The following is a 19,691-nucleotide window of genomic DNA, read 5'->3' on the forward strand; positions in this document are numbered from 1 at the left end:
AATAAGCTCAGTTGTATCATTGTTTTTAGATTCCACATATAAGCGATATCATATCTTTGTCTGACTTACTTCACTCAGTATGACAACCTCTAGGTCCATCCATGTAGCTGCAAATGATGTTATTTCATTCTTTTTTATGGCTGAGTAATATTCCACTGTGTGTGTGTGTGTGTGTGTGTGTGTGTGTGTGTGTGTGTACACACACACACACACACACATCTTCTTTATCCATTCATCTGTTGATGGACATTTAGGTTGTTTCCATGTCTTGGCTATTGTATTGATAAATAGTGCTGTTAAGAATGTGCACATATCTTTTTGAACTATGATTTTCTCCAGATATATGCCCAGGAGTGGGATTGCTGAATCATATGGTAACTCCATTTTTAGTTTTTTAAGGTTTTCCATAGTGGCTGCCCAATTTATTGAATACATTCCCAACTGGTAGCACTTTTATTTGCAACATTTTCACACCTTTCGAAAGTCTTCACTAAGGGATATTTAACACATCCTAGTTAGAAAAGACTTTTTGAAAGAAATGACAACTAAGCTGGGAGCTGACATAAATAGGAGTGCTGCAGGCTCTGACAACAGAGCGTAGTGTGACATGGCTGGAGTAGAGACAGAACTGGGAGGGAGAGATGAGGCTGGAGAGCTAGGACAGAGTCAGGGAAAGAATATCTTCTGTTTTTTTGTGATACTGCAAAGTTTCAACTTCCACTCAATTGCAACCAACTTTATTTTCATAAAATAACACATGCAAAGACCACTCCATACAACACTCAGAAAACTAAAGCAGCACCTTTATTTTATACACACAAACAGTATAAAATGTTTATGTAAGAGCTGTGTTTGTTTACAATATATTATATTGCTTCAAGCCAATGCCAAAAGTTCATACATTATATTCCCTATTTTATTGTGTTTACAATATATTATATCGTTTAATGCCACTACCACAGTGTTGTTTCTTTCTCTCTTTTTTTTTTTTTCAATACTGAATTCTCTGGAATCATGGTAAGGTCAAAATATATTGTATTGTGAGTTTAGAAATAAGGGGAATTTAAAAAATGTGACAAATGTCTAAATACATGACAATATAATTTGAAATGCTATAACTTCTGCACTTTTATAACTGCTTCATCCAGACCCTTGTGATTTATGCATTTTTGTTCCATTTATCTTCTCTAATGTTGCCCAGCCCCTCGACGACATGAATGCATTGTACTTTTGGAAATTATCTGCCAACTACACACTGAAAAGACAAAAATTTAACCCGAACAACTTACATAACATAAAATCGGTCCCAAAGCACTGAAACAAGAAAATCTATACCATTACGCTACAGATGTACTTAGAAAACTTAAAAGGCAGAGTAAATATCAGCTTGGTGATTTATAATGAAGCTAATAAAATTCAGGCCAGTATTCTTAACTGTAATGAACATTATTTGAACATTCAACACATGAAAGGTTAACAAAGGCTATGAACTTGGTGTAACTTAAAACGTTTCAGATGCTGGAGTTCACCAGATGTAATTGGATTCAGGTGGGTCCTGCCGTTCCTCGGCCTTTTTAAGTGAAGGCGTGTGCTGCCTGAGCCCGGCGCCTGCTGGCCTCAGGGCATGCGTGAGGCTGGCTCTGTACCCTGCAAAATTATTCACAGCTTAAAAGAAAAGAAACTACAAAAACAGGCTCTTCAGATTCATTATTAATCATTCAAATGAAATCCATTTTCCCTTTTCAACCCAGAGTGAAAGACCACAGCAATCACAAAAAGCTACCTGAATGAAGAGAGGTTACAGGTTCAAGATCTCTGTTAAAAGAAACCCATTTTACTAACTCTGTCAAATCTGGCTTCCACTGAATCTCTGATTCACTGTGTATTTTGGCCATGCAGATACTCTTGATGCAAACTTTGGATGAATGGGATTGAATGGAAGGATGTTCTCCACCCAAGAGTTGGTAAGGATCGGCACTGAGGTCTCAATAGCAGGGATGCTTCTGCAGAGGACTTGGTCACTGATCCTTTCACTGCCTTGTAAAACCAGACTCCATTACGTTGATCTAGTTCAATGTAATAACCCCCATTCTTCATATAGATCACATGATTAGGCGTGGCTATTGCGTTTACACAAAATAGGAATTTTATAAGAATTAAGGACTCCAGTACACATGTTAGAGAAAGGTTATGATTTGAACTGACTCCTTATCAATGGGGATTTGTGAGTTTCGGTGAAGGTGGGCATCTATCGATAGCATTTCCAGCTCATTATAAGTGGAGTGTAACACTGAGTTACACAACTTGAAGCCTCTTTTCTTATTACTTGTGAACTTCTGGAGATGCTTCTGGGTACTGACTCACTTCTACTGATTTCCTAAAACTGATCCAAAACAGCAATCACACTTTAAAAATCTGCCTCCATCTTCCTGTGCATTAGAGTCAAGTTTGGCGTTTCATTTGTTCCTTGTGGTTTTTTCTAAAATTTATTTTAATTAATTAATTAATTAGGCTGTGTTGGGTCTTCGTTGCTGTGCGCGGGCTTTCTCTAGTTGCGGTGAGCGGGGGCTACCCTTGGTTGCACACAGGCCTCTCATTGCGGTGGCTTCTCTTGTTGCAGAGCACGGGCTCTAGGTGCATGGGCTTCAGTAGTTGTGGCACGTGGGTTCAGTAGTTGTGGCTCGCGGGCTCTAGAGCGCAGGCTCAGTAGTTGTGGCGCACGGGCTTAGTTGCTCCGCAGCACGTGGGATCTTCCCGGACCAGGGCTCAAACCCGTGTCCCCTGTACGAGCAGGCGGATTCTTAACCACTGCGCCACCAGGGACGTCCCTTCCTTGTGGTTTTTAAATGCAAGCATGGGGGGGACTTCCCTGGTGGTCCAGTGGCTCAGACTCCACACTCCCAATGCAGGGGCCCGGGTTCGATCCCTGGCCAGGGAACTAGATCCCACACGCTGCAAGGAAGACCTGGTGCAGCCAAATAAATAAATAAATGCAAGCATGCCATTAAGTAACCACTGAGGACAGAATACTTTGTTCCTGAATGTGTCTCTTTGAATTGTCGGTATGTAGGCTAGTAGCTCATGGCGCAGCCAAAACAACGAGCCAACAATTCGCTGCAGTAAATCCCTACCCTGCTGCTCACCCTGCAACCCATGAAGCCCACACCTCCCTGGTGAGGGGAGCCTAAGCTGGGGAGTCTGTCTCCAGTATTCTCCTCCCAAGTAGGAAGGTCTGGGTGCCTGGGACCTCTCAGCATGTCACCCTGCTGGGGGTCTGTTCTTAGCAGAACTCTGTGCCTCAGGGCTTCCTTGTCCCCTCCCGTTAATCAACATAAACCTCATTCTTTCAGCCTGATTCTCTCAGCCAATGTACAGAATGGCTGGGTGGCCTCTCCTAGAAAACACGTTTGCATTTGAATCAAACACCAAGGCATCTTCTTGACATGCAGTGCCTGGATCTGAAGGAGCAACAGATGACAAAAGCTTTCAGCAAGTGGGAGTGCTACTTGGTGGCTGGCAGACCTGTCAGAATTGCTCATCTAAACTACATGCATGAGGGCCCCTAACTTGCCTTCTTCCTAGAAGAGCGACCGGGTGTAACAGCAGGAACAGTGCCTCTTGTACTCCCCTCCCATCATCGTTGGCGGTCACCAGGCCCCAAATGTGAGTCCCAGAAGACCTTTGTAATTGAGTCCTGGGACGTATGGTCTCACTTCAGGTCATCCCTAGGCCCAAGGACTTCTGGAAACTTACTCTGATTTGGGGACAAACGGCACAGTTTCTATCCTGAGTTAAAGGTGGCGTAAAGGGTTTGGTTTAACTCTTTTCCAAAACGGCTCCAGAAATGGTTAGTTTTCTATAGGTCTTTTACTCCCACGAAGGTCCCCCCCACCCAGTATGTCCTAACAGGGATACCATTCAATCATTCCCACCTCGGTAAAGGAACGCTTTTCCAGAGGAGCTCCACTTCTTGTTAAGCTATGCCCACCTGAAGCCAATTCAGTCTACCATCCAGCCAATTCGGTGGGTGCAAAAGACTCAAATCAATGGCTTAGCCTAGACCAGACACCGGTATACTTTAAAATAAACAAATAAACGTGTATACCTACACATAAATGGTATATGTACATATCAGAATAATATAATGTGAGTTATAAAATATGCACGAAAATTAGAAATTAGAGATTGAGATATATAACTATATATACATATAAAATTTATACATAAATGTAATAAAAGGATATAAAAAATGTTTTCAAACTATATTTTCCCTCAGCACCCAGCTGATCATTCCACACTCACTGGGCTACATGCATCACCCTTTGGAGACCACTGATTTAGAAAAACATCTGATGTGAAAGGGATCTGTTCAATTTGTGTACATTATTTTGGAGACACAGTTTGGTAGACACAACCTGGATGTCTGTTAATCGAGGGAGCTGTATGACTGAATGAAGCTTTTCTTTCCTCAAAGGAAAGTGGCCAGTGGGCCCATACTCAGGAGACTGAGTTCAAGCTGCAGGATGAACCTGCAGAAACTGCATTATTTATTTCCTTCACTTGCTGATTGTCCCTCCCTCTTGAACCTGGGTGCTACCAGGAAGGGCCTTTTCTGTCTGTTCACGGGTATGTCTCCAGTGCCTGGATTCATGCCTAGCATATCAATCAAAACGGAATGACTGAATTTAGCAACTTTCATTTTGTGTATAAAATAGGTCAGTGGTTTAACTTAGCCTATAGCTAGTTCATTTTTGGTACTCAATAAATTTGAAAAAACACAACTCCATGATAACATCTCTCCCGTACTTCACAGACCTTTACCGTCCCACAAAAGAACCCATTTAAAGCATACCATAACCAATACAGTTAAAAGATTTTACAGAGCAGAACTCTTCACGTTCTATATGCTGACTGATCAATCCTGAATGATAAAATCAGAACCATGTAGATACCGATCTACATTTGATTTAAAATCTTACTTATTTCTATCACAGTTAACATACCATATTACCAAATCACCACGTAGTACTAATTCAGCCTGGAAGATATTTGTGGTGTTATTGTACAGTGATGCTTTCTTTCCTCTTTATACTCTAAAGCTTAGGCTCTACAGTTTAGAGAGTACCGGGTGGGGCGGGGTGTGGCATGCAGAGAAGCACGGGGGAGAATAGGCAGCGGAGGAGAAGTTGCTTTCCTGAAAAGGAAAGCAGGGCTGAGTTAGGCTTGTCCATCCGCCTTTGGAGCCAGGAAACAGACATGCAAAAGGCTGGCTCCCCAGACGGCTCGCACTCACTTTTATTGCAGTGTCTTCCATGCCAGCCTTCCTGACATTGGCATTTGTTGGGTTCGTGGCAGGTTCCGTGTGTACCGCAGCCAGGCTCGCAGACAGCTAGAGTCAAAGGAGATAGAATGTTTCCTGAGCTTTCATTTGTCAACAGAATTACGCAGCTGCTTTTCCTGCAGTTCTTTAGAATGTGTTAGTTTTGGCTTCATCCCTTAATTTTTCTTTCTTTCTTTCTTTCTAAGTCAATCTCCAGCTAGAAGTCAGTTTTGGACTTTTTGAAACAGTCCTGAGAGTAATCTTAAACTAGACTTGGTGCTTCTCATTCACAATAGATGCTCAGGAGGACTTTGAAACTGCTGGGCGATGGAAGTTCATCTTCCTTAAGAAAACTCCTGAGTTAAAAAGTTTGGTTGTGTGTGCGAATGTGTCTAAGGTTTTATTACGTGCATGGATTTCATACAACGTCTTTGGTCCACTTCAAGGAAACATATGTCAGTGAAGAAAGGTTAACTGTGATGCCCGAGCGACATGCAGTAGGTACAGAAGTCATGAAGAGAGGAGAGACTCCTACTAGTTTAATTATCCTGTAACACAAGATCGACTATGTGTTCGGGGTACTTACGCTTTGAACAGAGGTCTCCTTGGTAACCTTTGGAGCACTTGCATTTACTTTTGCCAATGCATTTACCTCCATTTCGACAGGGCTGCGGGCATTTGCCTGAAACAGAGAAGAATGCAAATAAGCAAGGAACTCTGTGCTTCATTCAGAGGCAATTACATTTTTTTCAGAGGAACTGCAAGGCTTTGAGAGGATCAGGCCTTTTAAGTAGCAGTTATTTCCACTTATTTCTGGTCTACCCTGGCTTTGTTACTGTTTGAGTCTCGTTTCTGGAACAAACAGGCTAGTCTTCTTATTTATGATTCTGGATACGTATCTTCTACAATGAATATGTTCAAATGTATTTATATTACTTTAAAAAAAACAGAATAATGTTTTAACTGATTCATAAACGCTTGTAATTTAGGGTATACTAAAAATGAAGATATGAAGGACGCCCTAACTGATCTTTTCTGAGTTCTGATTTTTCTATGTCACTTTTCCTGAAAGCAGGCCTATACCTGGACATGATGACTTCTGTCTTAGCCTCGGATTCTCCAGAAAGCAGGGCCTGCGTGCAGAGTTTATTTGGGAAGTGGTCCTAGGGGTCAGGAATGGGGGGTGGGGAGAGTAAAACGGCGAAGGAGGGAAAGCCAACGCAAAAGCATAATATGTTTGTGGGTTGGTCGTCACTATGGGCAACTGGGCTCTATCCTGCAGCGTCTTTCTGAGGAGCCAGGTAGACTGACTGCACCTTCAAGGTGACTGAAGGAAGGAAGAGGGCAGCATTTATCCATCTGTACTTGTCTCCCACTGATCAAGGGTCACCCCATGGAATAACTTGCTGCGTTCCCATTCTGTGACTGTGTGAGTGCAGATTCTATTTTTTTTTTTTAGTACTCAGGAGTCTCTGGGTGGAAAGCAAGAGAAGTGTGACACAGCTAAGGTGCAATTAGGCTATGTCTGTGCAAAATTGGTCATAGCAGTGGCTGGAGTGAAAGGCTGGCTGAGAAGGATATGAGGTGGGGCACAAAAGGGGCCTGATTCCACACCTGTGCATTTTCCTGGAATGTCTTAGATCCTAATGATACATCATTCTTTCTTTTATCTCTGTGCCAAATGAGTATTGCTAGTCTTTTCACAGATCTTTGAATCACAGGATTTTAGAGCTGGAATAGGGCCTTAGATGTAAGAATTATATAATATTCTTCTTTTCTCTTACTTTTGAAGCTATTTATTCTCCCTCTGCAATCTAGAATTTGCCATCCTAAGGGTGAAGTTTTTTTCCAGGCAAGCATTATGCTTGACAAACATAGAGTGAATCCCATATGAATGTAATTTTGCTAAAAACACTTTCTTCTCTTTTTATTTCTCCAAAAATGACTTTCTTCATATATAAATCAACCAAAGCAGCATTTAGTCATTGTGGAGATAATAGAGACATAATATTGAGATGTTAGAATCTCTCACGAACCTGGAATGCCATTAGACCTGTAGGTGCTTCTGATGCAGGGATGTTCTAGAAACATGTATTAAAACAATCTTAATATTAGAATGCCACCTTTTTACTGACCATTAAAAATCCAAAAGTGTACTTTTTGATAGGTTTGGATACAAATAATAGCATTTACTATTTGGTCAAGATCCCAACTCTAATTTAAGGAAAGGAATACCTAATTCTGAATTTCCATTTGCATCAAAGAAACATCTGTCCCCATCATATGCACAAAATTGGATCATATCACAGTACTCTGCAATGCACTGGGTTTTTTCAAGTAAGCAAGATGTGGGACAATAACTATATGGCAGAAAAGATGGAGGAGTTATTGTGAAATACTTGGTGAGCCCAAGTTTCCCCATATTCTATGAGATGTGAACTTGGTATCCAGGGACAATGCAGAGAAAGATTGATGGAGAGAATCTTTTCAGTGACTCCAAGGACCTTTTTGTTTTCTTGGCAAGAGGGAAGTGAGGACCCTTAGGATCACTGCAGCCAGGAAGGAGGAGGACGTTCTCTCCCAGTTATCTCACCACAGAAATATGATTGCCGGTGATGGTTAGAAGGCCATTCCTAGATCAAACCTCATGGAGCCAAAACATCATGAAGAAATGATTGTTTTAAAATTACAAATTCTGTAAGTGTCTGTAACATTGACTTCCTTCTCCTGAAAATATTTTGCAACCAATCTATCCACTGGACAGTGGTAAACTGAGTCAACTTGAGCGATTACACATTTTTACCCAAATGAGACTAAATACTGCTGAAGACAAACAGATTTGACTAATTCTAAACAATTTGGATTTTAACTCTAACCAGTGAGAACAGTGAGATAAGGTATTGACAAAATAAAGATATTAAACTTCCTCTGCCCATCAGATTGTGAGGTAACTTAAATTTGTGACTATCCTTCACATAGAAAAAAAGATAAAAATAGTTTACAATAAGCGCCAATAACTGTCATCTCTGGGTCTTAGAATTATGAGTGATTTTTAATTATTTTATCCAATATTCTGATTTTTTATGGAGAGCATTTTATACAGATACGTTTTATAATAATAAGAACCCATTAAGGTATTAAGAAAACATTTATAGTACAGTATAAATAATTTGGTCTTTTTAACTGACGGCTCATTAAAGATTCTTGTAAAGTCTGTGAACCTTAAAGAACAAGATAAACATAGGTACATACATCTAGATACTTCTAACCATGGTGTTATTTGTTAAACTGCAAGTATATCTCACAGCCAAGTCAGAGTGAAGTTTGAGAAGATATCAATTCTGATAGAGGCCAGGAGAAATGAAAATATAAATAGCATCAGAATACATATTTCATTAAAAAAACAGACAATAACAAGGATTGGTAAGGATATGGAGAAATTGGAAGCTTTGTACATTGCTGGTGGGAATGTAAAATGGTACAGCCACTTTGGAAAACAGTTCAGCAGTTCCTCAAAAAATTAAAGAGTTAACATGTGGTCTAGCAATTTTACTCCTAGGTATATACCCAAGAGAACTGAAAATACGTTCACACAGAAACTTGTACACAAATGTTTGTAGCAGCACTATTATTCGTTGAGTCCTAAAGTGGGAACAGCCCAAATGCCCATCAACTGATGAATGGATAAACAAAATGTGGTTGGTATATCCACACAATGCAATGTTATTTAGCAAGTAAAAGGAAGTAATGATATATGCTACAACGTAGGTGAACCTCGAAAACATGCTAAGTGAAAGAAGTCAGACATAAAAGGCCATATGTTGGATGATTCTATTTATATGAAATGTCTAGAATAGGCAAATCCACAGAGACAGGAAGTGGATTAGTGGATTCCAGGGGCTTGGGGAGAGGCAATGAGGAGTGACTGCCGATCGGTACAGGGTTTCTCTGGGGGATGATGACATGTTCTGGAATTAGAGAGAAGAGATGCTGCACAATTTCGTGACTATATTCAATTATATACTTTAAAATGGTGAATTTTACGGTATGTGAGTTGTATCTCAATTTAAAGATAGGATACATAATTCAACTTTTTGTCTCTATTACACTAGAGGCACTCTTCAACTCAAGACCCATTTAAATTTTTTCCTGGTAATTTGGTTCCTGTAATAGAAACAAAAAATTTCCTAAAAGGATTTGAGTATAACTTGTGATGGGGATAATCAGGAGCTTTCAAAAGGCCCACATTTTTGGTGCAGTTAAAAAAAAAAAAAAAGAATAGAAAACAGTTTCTGTCAATGGAAAGGTCATAAACCTAAGGGCATGAAACAGATATCTACATGAAGAGAAATGAACCCATGAACGAAGATTCATAAACATGAACCAACTAAATATGCGAAGTTTGAGAGTAAGTATGGGAGGAAAAGTGAGGGGAGTGAGCTCAGAGATATCTTTATCAGGGCAGGAAGAGCAGAAACCACATCCTGACGATTAATTACATTACATGTCCTATGGAAACCGTAGAGGTACTTCATTTGAACTCTATAAAAAACCGTCACTTCAGCTACTACTTATTAAACTACAAAAACCCACAAATAAATTAGAAGTTGAAAGTTAAAATAGGAAGTCAGTATTATTGAATTCTGAACCCAGTACAACTTCAGAAACTACGGCTGTACCAAACACAGTGGGTGTTTTATGGATACAATACAGCTGGAGGTGAAAATGCCACATTCCAGAACTTCCAGAAAGGCGGGGACACAGCCCCTTTAGCAGATGTGCTCACTCACACTCCTTTTGCGCCTTCCTGAGCGGGGCTTCGGTGGTATCTGTCTTCTGGGTCATAGAGTAACTGAGAGTGGGGCTGGCTCATTTCTGAGTTGAGCAGAGAGCTTTCAGTGATGTGACTGGGAGGTGACAGGGCCAGGGCAAGCGGTTTGGTATCCTGATTCCCAAAACAATGATTACCTACCACATTCCACCGTTACATTTTTTTCTTTGTACCAAACCGTGACAAACATCTAGTGAAGGCATAATGTGCACTGATTTTAAGTTTATGGCTCAACTCTTTCTTTTTTTTTTTTTTTTTTTTACATAAATACTCATGAGACACTTCCTCAATCAAGATATAGAGCATTTCTGGCACCCCATAAAGTTCCTCTGTGCCCCCCAATCACTATTCTTGTTTCTATGATCATCCATTACTTCTGCCTGTTCTTGAACTTCATAAAAATGGCAGCATGCACTTTCTCGTGTCTAGCTTTTACTTAGCATAACGTCTGTGCAATTCATTCATGTTGTTGCGTGTGCTATTAGGTTTTTGTCTGTTTGTTTTTATTGCTCTGCACCTTTTTTCCCCATCTTTTTTCTTGAGTGAGTCTATCCTTTTCTCTGAGATAAGTTACGAGGCTCCGTCTGGTTAGGAAATGTGGCAGTGAGCGCCAGAGGAAAGACCCTCTATGCCTGCAGGTAGGTGAACAAATTCCAGCTGTCCTAAGGCTCTGATCTACATTTCCAGGCTGAAACTATGGGCTCTGCACAATGATAAGGGGATAAAAATCACTAGCAAGAGACAACGCAACATGGTGAATAACTCGAACCCAGATAACTGAGTCAGAGAGCATTGGCTCTGAGTCACCTGTGCGGCTCAATCTAGTAAAAAGAAACCACTGGCCTGAGTCCTTAGACAAGGTATTCATTGTCCCTGGGCTTCAGATTCCTCATCAGTAAAATGAAGGGGTTAGATGGAGCTTCTAAGTTTCCCCCTCCCCCGAAAAAAGACAACGCAGGTCAATACTCACTTATTTCACAGTGTTCCCCCTCAAGTCCTGGAGGGCAAGTACACTTTCCAGGGTAGAAACAGGTCCCTCCGTTAAAGCAGGTGGCTGAGCAGTTTGCTGTTAGAATGAAAACAGGGTATTGCACTAGATAGTAGCTTCAATCTAACAACAACATTTCATTAAGGCTAAGTGATTCTTCTTAGGCATCTGCTACTTGCCCGTTTACTTATTTAACAAAACAAGCCACTTTACACATACAGCACTTGTAAGCAATTGCTTGACCATTTGCAGATTCCAGCAACACACACATTACATAGGGCCCACCTCTAGGGGTTTACTTCTTAGTGAAAAAAGGCATCATGTGTAAAAAAAAAAAAAAAAAAAAAAAAAAAATCTTTTTTATTTTCTTATAAATATCTATGCTCTTAAAGGAGAAGAACTCTATGAACCCAAGAAAATATTTTTTAAGATGAGGGAAGAGTAAAAGGAGAAAACTTTCTTTGGAATAGACAAAAGGGAGAGAAGTCATAAGTACTGGGATCAGACAAAGGAGAAAGCAACTTCTTTTCTGAATAAGAGGAACAGAGATGCATCTTATATAACAGGAATTTTTTAAAAATAGACTTTTTTGACATCTGCAGGAAGGAGTAATTATATTTAGGAAAAGACAGACGGTTGCCCCTTGCGGGTCCCACAGGCAGGGAAGTGGTGGCAGTATGAGCTGGAGGGATGAAGAATGTGGGTATATTATTGTGGGAGTCCAATTAACTATATTTTCCAGGTAATAATCATACCGTTTGTGATTCATACTAAACCCTCTCTCTTAGAGTCAGCTTCTGAAATTTCACTGCTCACTGGCACCTAAAATAGAGGGAGGACAGAAATGGGGACGGGGGAGAGCAAATATCTAAAAATAGACAAGTTGGCTCATTCTGTAAAGGAGATGAAAATAAGAACTCGATTCTCAGCTATTCCAGTTTTATGGCCTATTTGTTCTTGTCCTATATAAAACAGGCCAGAGTTGGCTATAGATGAACGAAAGCTGGAATAAGCTTTCAGTAAGAAAATCAGAAAGGAAATCCAAAAGTTCTAAGTGTATGCTTTCTTTGTGGAAAAGAAGTCCAGCTGGAATATTCTATGAATATCATGCTTCTTAAATGATAAAGCTTTTTGTTAAAAATCAGAAGTACCTCTCAGCTTAAGGCCATGCTGTACTTGCTTTGGCAAAATCAAGCCTCCTGATGTAGAGGGGAGCAAAAGCATTGGGGTACAGAGTTTAGGATTTAGGAGAATCAGCTCTTGGACGTCCTCTTTGCTACTTGCTGCTAGTATTGTTAGGGCTGGACAGTTTTTTTTTTTTAATTGTGGAATGTTTCACGAATATGCATGTCATCCTTATGCAGGGGCCATGCTAACCTTCTCTGTATCATTCCAATTTTAGTATATGTGCTGCTGAAGCGAGCACAAGACTTGTTTTTGTAAGCGTGTCCTGTTTCTCCTGGGGATAATGAGAAGAGATGAGAAAACATCAGGACCTGTGTCCACTTGGCTGGAGCCCTCTGGGCACTGTCCCGTACTAATGTGTAGAATGCAGTGAACCTGGGAGTATAATCAAAAGTTACAGAATATGACAAAGCTGATTACTGAATTTGGCCACACCCTTAGTATTTGCATAATACTTTACCATCTGGACCAAGCTTCTCTACATTTCTGGTGTGCCATGATTCTTTTTTTTTTTTTTTGGCGGTATGTGGGCCTCTCACTGTTGTGGTGTGGCCTCTCCCGTTGCGGAGCACAGGCTCCGGACACGCAGGCTCAATGGCCATGGCTCACGGGCCCAGCCGCTCCGCGGCATGTGGGATCTTCCTGGACCGGGGCATGAACCCGTGTCCCCTGCATCAGCAGGCGGACTCTCAACCACTGCGCCACCAGGGAAGCCCATGCCATGATTCTTGACTCAGAAAATGAGCCAGAGACACCAAGTAACTTTCACTGGGGCTGAGGGTTTGCTAGGCCAGTGTTTAACTACTCAACTGTTAAAGTTTGCAACAGATGTCCCAAGAGCCAATAAAAGTTAATCTTTAGTGTTTCTTCAAATATGTAGGGCTAAGGTCTAGCTCCGTTCCAGTAATTAAACCATTTTTCAGAAGCTCTACACTCCCTCCTGGTTAATAAATGCATCTTTTTGTTGAGGGAGTAAAAAACATTAGTTTTTAATGTTCCCAGATCTCTGGGGAAACCAAGTGGAATTTCAACAGACTTTCCAAAAGAATAAAAAAAAGTTACTGGAGTCTAACAAGTAAGAAAATCTTTCTTCTGAAAGGTAAAGTATTACAAATGTAGAAGAAACTGGAATACACATAGATCTTTCCCTTCAACAGGGACCATGCAGCATTTGTGACACCCTAGCGTAAGAAAAACATTACAATTGACAGCCCACTGTGCAAATACACCAATAGCAGCCTCATCTACTCACAAACGGTCTTTCTAAACCTGATCATACATTCATTCTTCATCCAAATCTCTGAAGGATTTGCTCTATTTCCTAATAGTTTTGAGATAATATGAGTTTAATTCTGCTTCAAGAATGAACTTCTGCCCAGGTTTGAAGTAGCAGAGATGCTGAAGGCTACATTCAGACAAAGGCAAAGAAGCTTCAGAAGAAAGAGTTTTATTCACTGGCTGTTATTATGAGAGTCATTAGTGCTTAATCTTTATGAACATAAAATTTTAAAATTATTTTCACTCCAATGCTATAGTTTTAGAAGATCACTTACAACTAAAAGGTAGAGATGCTCTCACACGTGATCTCATTTAGCATAGAGGTGGGGGGACCAGGGGTCAATGGCTTAATTTCCAGTTTAGAGTTGGGAAAAGCATCGCCCACAGAGATGAGGTTCTCTGCCCAGAAGCAGTCACTGCTAGAGGAACTAAGATGTGAAACAGGTAGCCTGAGTGGCAACATGGTACAGTGGAGGGTGTGAATTTCGGCCAAGCTTCTCAAGCTCTATAAACCTCATTTTGCTTAGCTGAGATCGAGATGGAGGATGCTTTACATATCTCAAAAGATCATTGAGAGTAAAGTTAGGTAAGTGTATGAAGGTACTTTGTATATCATAAAATAACAGACAACCATAAATGACTATTCTGACTCATATTAAGGGCTCTTTCCTTTAGCTTTTCCTTCTTTTTTTAAAAGCTGCTCAACCTTAACTGGTGCTATCTGCATTATCACTAAAGAGACACTTCTCTAAAATAACACATCATTTTATTTTGAGGCAAGTAGTTATTTAAAAGAAACAGTGCCCTACTCATGCAATTAGCATTTGGGACACAAGGATAATTTCATTAAATACATACACTTTAAGGATATAATTTAATTTCTTTCCATAAAAGATGTGAACTGGGCAAAATAGGTAGGTGTCCTGTAAAGAGTATGAATCATTCAGTACTATTTTAGAGCCACATCTGAATCTACTTTTGGAGAGTAAAATCCGGCTATGATGCAGCATCATAGGAAGGAGGATCCTGCTCTCTCAGGGATGTGATACGTGAGCACAGAATTAAATGCGGGACCAGTGAACTTCTAGGTCAGGCAATTTGGAAAAGACTGTTTGATTTCAGTCTTTGAAGCTCACCCATAAAACTAATTCGGGACATACCAAAACCCCAATGGGGAAGGAGACGTTAATTGTTCGCAAAAATCCATGCTCCCCTCCCATGAAGTTGTCATTGGGAGATGGTTGTCCAACCAGGGATGACATTTCTCCTGCCTGCATCCAGGTAGGATCATGGAGCTCATTCCTATCCATGGAATAGGTGTTGAAGTTTTGTAGGTCACTTCTGAGCTTTTGTTTTGTTTTGTTTTTTGTTTGTTTTTTAAGCAGTGCCTACTCCAGTCTTTCTTTCTCTGCTCATTGGCTGGATCTGGAGAGCTCCAAAGCTCTAGGCAGAACCACTGATGGAAGGCACCTGGGACCCTAAATCACTGCATGGAGAAGAACTGCCCTGCCCACTGACCAAGTATTCCTGCCCTGGAGCATTCTGTGAGCAAATGTCAACTTGTACTGTGTTAAGCTACAATGAAATTTGGGGTTAAAGTTATAGCAGCCAACTGAGCCGGCGCAGCACAACTACTAGCCCGCGCGCGCCTAGAGCCCATGCTCCGCAACAAGACAAGCCACTGCAATGAGAAGCCTGCACACAGCAACGAAGAGAGCCCCCGCTCGCCACAACTAGAGAAAGCCTGTGCACAGCAATGAAGACACAATGCACCAATAAATAAATTTACATTAAAAAAACAACAAGAAAGTTATAGCAGCTGGTGAAGTGATACATCCTATTTACAGAGCTGTTATGAAGAGTGATGATATAGTAAATATACGTCTTTTAATCAAACATTTAAAAAGTAAAAAGAACCTTGTTCTTAGAAAGTTACCTTTATCACAATTGACTCCATAGAATCCAGGTGGACAGATGCAGAAACCGGGAGTAACACAAAGCCCGCCGTTCATGCATCGTGGTGTACAAAGGGCTAATGGGGAGAGAGAATTCTGATTAAGACCAAATAGGGTTTTGCAAGCAGGACCATTTTGGAAATGTCAATAATACAACAGGTCTGTATTTTCACGCTTTGTAGTTGACATTAAAGTAGTCACTCTTTAGAGATACAAGTTTGCTCTATTAAAAATTATTTTTATGCAGTAAATAAGGCTATTTTTCAACCAATTTCATAGAAGAGAATTAAAATTTGCCCAGAATCATTATGTTAACTAAGATGTGGTCTTCTTAAGACTGTAAATATTTTTTCTTGCCTTATTTCCTCAGTCTTCCAATTTCAAAATCAGTGCAGATGAAGGTCAGGACAAGATGGCGGAGTAGGACCTTGACCTCACCTTCTCTCACGAGCACACCAAAATCACAACTAAGTGCTAAACAATCATCGATAAAAAGACTGGAACCTACCAAAAAAGATATTCTACATCCAGAGACACACAGAAGAAACCACAACGAGACAGCAGTAAGAGCACACTCGTGATATAATCAAATCCCATAGCCCTCAGGTGCGTGACCCATAAACAAGAATAGTGATATTGCAGAAATTCTCCCACAGGAGTGAGAGTTCTGAGTCCCACATCAGGCTCCCCAGCCTGGAGGTCTGACATTGGGAAGAGGAACCCCCAGAGCAGTTGGTTTTGAAGGCCAGCGGGGCTTGAATGCAGGAGCTCCACAGGACTGGGGGAAACAGACACTCCACTCTTGGAGGGTGCACACCAGGTCTTGTGTAACTGGGACCCAGGGCAAAAGTAATGACTTCATAGGAGCCTGGGCCAGACTCATCTAGTTTTGAAGGGTCTCCAGGGGTGGGGGGCAGCTGTGGCTCACTCCGGGGACAAGGACACTGGTGGCAGAGGTATCGGAGAGAATTCATTGGTATGAGCTCTCCTGGAGGCCGACACTTTGCCACCAAGACCTGGCCCCACCCAATGGCCTGTAGGCTCCAGTGCTGGGACACCTCAGGCCAAACAACAAACAGGGTAGGAACACAGCCCCACCCATCAGCAGACAGGCTGCCTAAAGACTTCCTGAGCCCACAGCCACCTCTAGACATACCCCTTAACATGGCCCTCCCCAACAGAGGGCCAAGACCTAGCTGCACTCACCAGTGGGCTTCCCACCAGGAAGCCTACACAAGCCTCTACACCAGCCTCACCCACCAGGGGGCAGACACCAGAAGCAAGAATACTATGATCCAGCAGGCTGCAGAACTGAGTCCACAAACACAGGTCAGAATCTACCAGCTGGTCCCTGGCCCCTGGGCAATGAGAGGGGAGTGTACTTCTGGGACACACAGGACCTCCCCTACAGAGGGCCATTTCTCCAAGGTCAAGAAACATAACTAACCTACCACATACATAAAAATTCAAATAGAAGTTTAGACAAAATGAGATGGCAGAAGAATATATTCCAGACAAAAGAACAAGATATAACCCCAGAAGACCAACTAAGTGGAGATAGGCAATCTACCCAAGAAAGAGTTCAGGGTAATGATCGTAAAGATGATCCAAGAACTCAGGAAAACAATGGATGCACAGAGCAAGAAGTTACAAGAGTTTTTTAACAAAGAGTTCAAAAATACAAAAAACAACCACACAGTTGAAGAATACAATAATTGAAATGAAAAAAATACACTAGAAAGAATCAACAGCAGAATGAATGAGGCAGAAGAATGTACAAGTAAGCTGGAAGACAGAGTGGTGGAAATCACTGCTGTGGAACAGAATAAAGAAAAAAGAATGAAAAGAAATGAGGACAGTTTAAGAGACCTCTGGGACAATACCAAATGCACCAGTATTTGCATTATATGGGTCCCAGAAGGAGAAAAGAGAGAGAAAAGGCCTGAGAAAATATTTGAAGAGATAATAGCTGAAAAATTCCCCAACATGGGAAAGGAAGCAGTCACCCAACTCCAGAAAGTGCAGAGAGATCCATACAGGATTAAACCAAGGAGGAACACACCAAGACATCTACTAATCAAATTGACAAAAATTAAAGATAAAGATAAAATATTAAAAGCAACAAGGGAAAAGTGATAAATAACAAAGAAGGGAATCCCCATAAGGTTATCAACTGATTTTTCAGCAGAAATTCTGCAGGCCAGAAGAAAGTAGCATGGTATATTTAAAGTGATGAAAGGGAAAAACCTACAACCAAGAATACTCTACCTAGCAAGGCTCTCATTCAGATTTGATGGAGAAATTAAAAGCTTTACAGACAAGCAAAACCTAAAAGAATTCAGCAGCACCAAATTAGCTTTACAACAAATGCTAAAGGAACTTCTCTAGGTGGAAAAGAAAAGGCCACAACTAGAAATAAGAAAGTTATGAAATGGGAAAGATAACAGTAAAGGCAAACATACAGTAAAGGTAGGAAATCATCTGCACACAAATACAATATCAAAACCAGCAATCGTGAGAACAGGAGAGTACAAATGCAGGATATTAGAAATGCATTTGAAATTAAGAGATCAGTAACTTAAAACAACTGTGTATATGTATAGACTGATATATCATGGTAAAACCTCATGGTAACTGCAAACCAAAAATCTATAATATATATACACACAAAAAAGAAAAAGGAATCCAAACACAACACTGGAGATAGTCATCGAATCACAAGAGAAGAGAACAAAAGAGGAAAGGAAGAAAAAAGACCTACAAAAACAAATCCAAAACAGTTAACAAAATGGCAATAGGAACATACATATTGATAATTACCTTAAGTGTAAATAGATTAAATGCTCCAACCAAGACACAGACTGGCTAAATGGATACAAAAACAAGACCTGTGTATATGCTGTCTATAAAAGACCCACTTCAGATCTAGAAACACATACAGACTGAAAGTGAGGAGATGGAAAAAGGTATTGCATGCAAATGGAAATCAAAAGAAAGCTGGAGTAGCAATACTCATATTAGACAAAATAGACTTTAAAATAAAGACTGTTGCAAGAGATAAAGAAGGACACTATATAATGAGCAAGGGATCAATCCAAGAAGAAGATAATAACAATTGTAACTATATATGCACCCAACATAAGAGCACCTCAATAATAAGGCAAACATTAACAGACTTAAATGGAGAAATTGATAGTAACACAGTAATAGTGGGGGATTTTAACACCCCATTTACATCAATGGACAGATCATCCAGACAGAAAATCAATAAGGAAACACAGGTCTCAAATGACACATTAGACCAGACGGACTTAATTGATATTTATAAAGCATTCCATCTGAAAGCCTCAGAATACACATTCTTTTCAAGTACACATGAACATTCTCCAGGATAGATCACATACTGGGTCACAAATCAAGCCTCAGTAAATATAAGAAAATTGAAATCGTATCAAGCATCTTTTCTGACCACAATGCATGAGATTAGAAATCAACTAAAAGAAGAAAACTGCAAAAAACACATGCTATTAAATAACCAATAGATCCCTGAAAAAATCAAAGAGGAAATCAAAAAATACCTAGAGACAAATGAAAATGGAAACACGATGATCCAAAGGCTATGAGATGCAGCAAAAGCAGCTCTAAGAGTGAAGTTTATAATGATACAAGCTTACCTCAGGAAACAAGAAAAATCTCAAATAAACAACCTAACATTACACCTAAAGCAACTAGAGAAAGAAGAACAAATAAAACCCAAAGTTAGTAGAAGGAAAGAAATCATGAAGATCAGAGCAGAAATAATGAAATAGAGACAAAGAAAACAATAAAAAAATCAATAAAACTAAAAGCTGGTTCTTTGAAAAGATGAATATAATTGATAAGCCTTTAGCCAGACTCATCAAGAAGAAAAGGGAGAGGGCCCAAATCAATAAAATTAGAAATGAAAAAGGAGAAGTTACAACTGACATCGCAAATACAAAAGACCATAAGAGACTAAGCAACTATATGCCAATAAAATGGACAACCTAGAAGACATGGACAAATTCTTAGAAAGGTACAATCTCCCAAGATTGAACCAAGAAGAAACAGAAAATATGAACAGACCAATTACCAGTACTGAAATTGAATCTGTGA

The 19,691-nt window shown here is 40.3% G+C and overlaps 1 protein-coding gene and 1 non-coding gene across 3 annotated transcripts in view; both read right to left on the minus strand.

The window, feature by feature from the left end:
• Positions 1 to 785: 785 nt before the first annotated feature.
• The window catches only part of WIF1 (WNT inhibitory factor 1), a 90,101-nt gene continuing 71,195 nt past the window's right edge, over positions 786 to 19,691 (minus strand). Inside the window, exons 6-10 of one of the 2 annotated variants that reach the window (XM_004276595.4) lie at positions 15,539 to 15,634; positions 11,122 to 11,217; positions 5,907 to 6,002; positions 5,294 to 5,389; positions 786 to 1,647 (exon numbers count right to left, since the gene is read on the minus strand). In XM_004276595.4, coding sequence (XP_004276643.1) covers positions 1,526 to 1,647; positions 5,294 to 5,389; positions 5,907 to 6,002; positions 11,122 to 11,217; positions 15,539 to 15,634 — 506 coding nt within the window. In that variant the 3' untranslated portion in view covers positions 786 to 1,525. The remainder of the gene's footprint in view (positions 1,648 to 5,293; positions 5,390 to 5,906; positions 6,003 to 11,121; positions 11,218 to 15,538; positions 15,635 to 19,691) is intronic. The other variant, XM_033440560.2, reaches the window with a different exon arrangement.
• On the minus strand, positions 12,459 to 12,565 carry LOC117203960 (U6 spliceosomal RNA). Its single transcript, XR_004486945.1, has one exon. It is a non-coding gene; the product is annotated as a U6 spliceosomal RNA (small nuclear RNA).

Source organism: Orcinus orca, chromosome 11, assembly GCF_937001465.1.
Source record: "Orcinus orca chromosome 11, mOrcOrc1.1, whole genome shotgun sequence".
In the NCBI taxonomy this organism is placed as follows: domain Eukaryota; kingdom Metazoa; phylum Chordata; class Mammalia; order Artiodactyla; family Delphinidae; genus Orcinus; species Orcinus orca.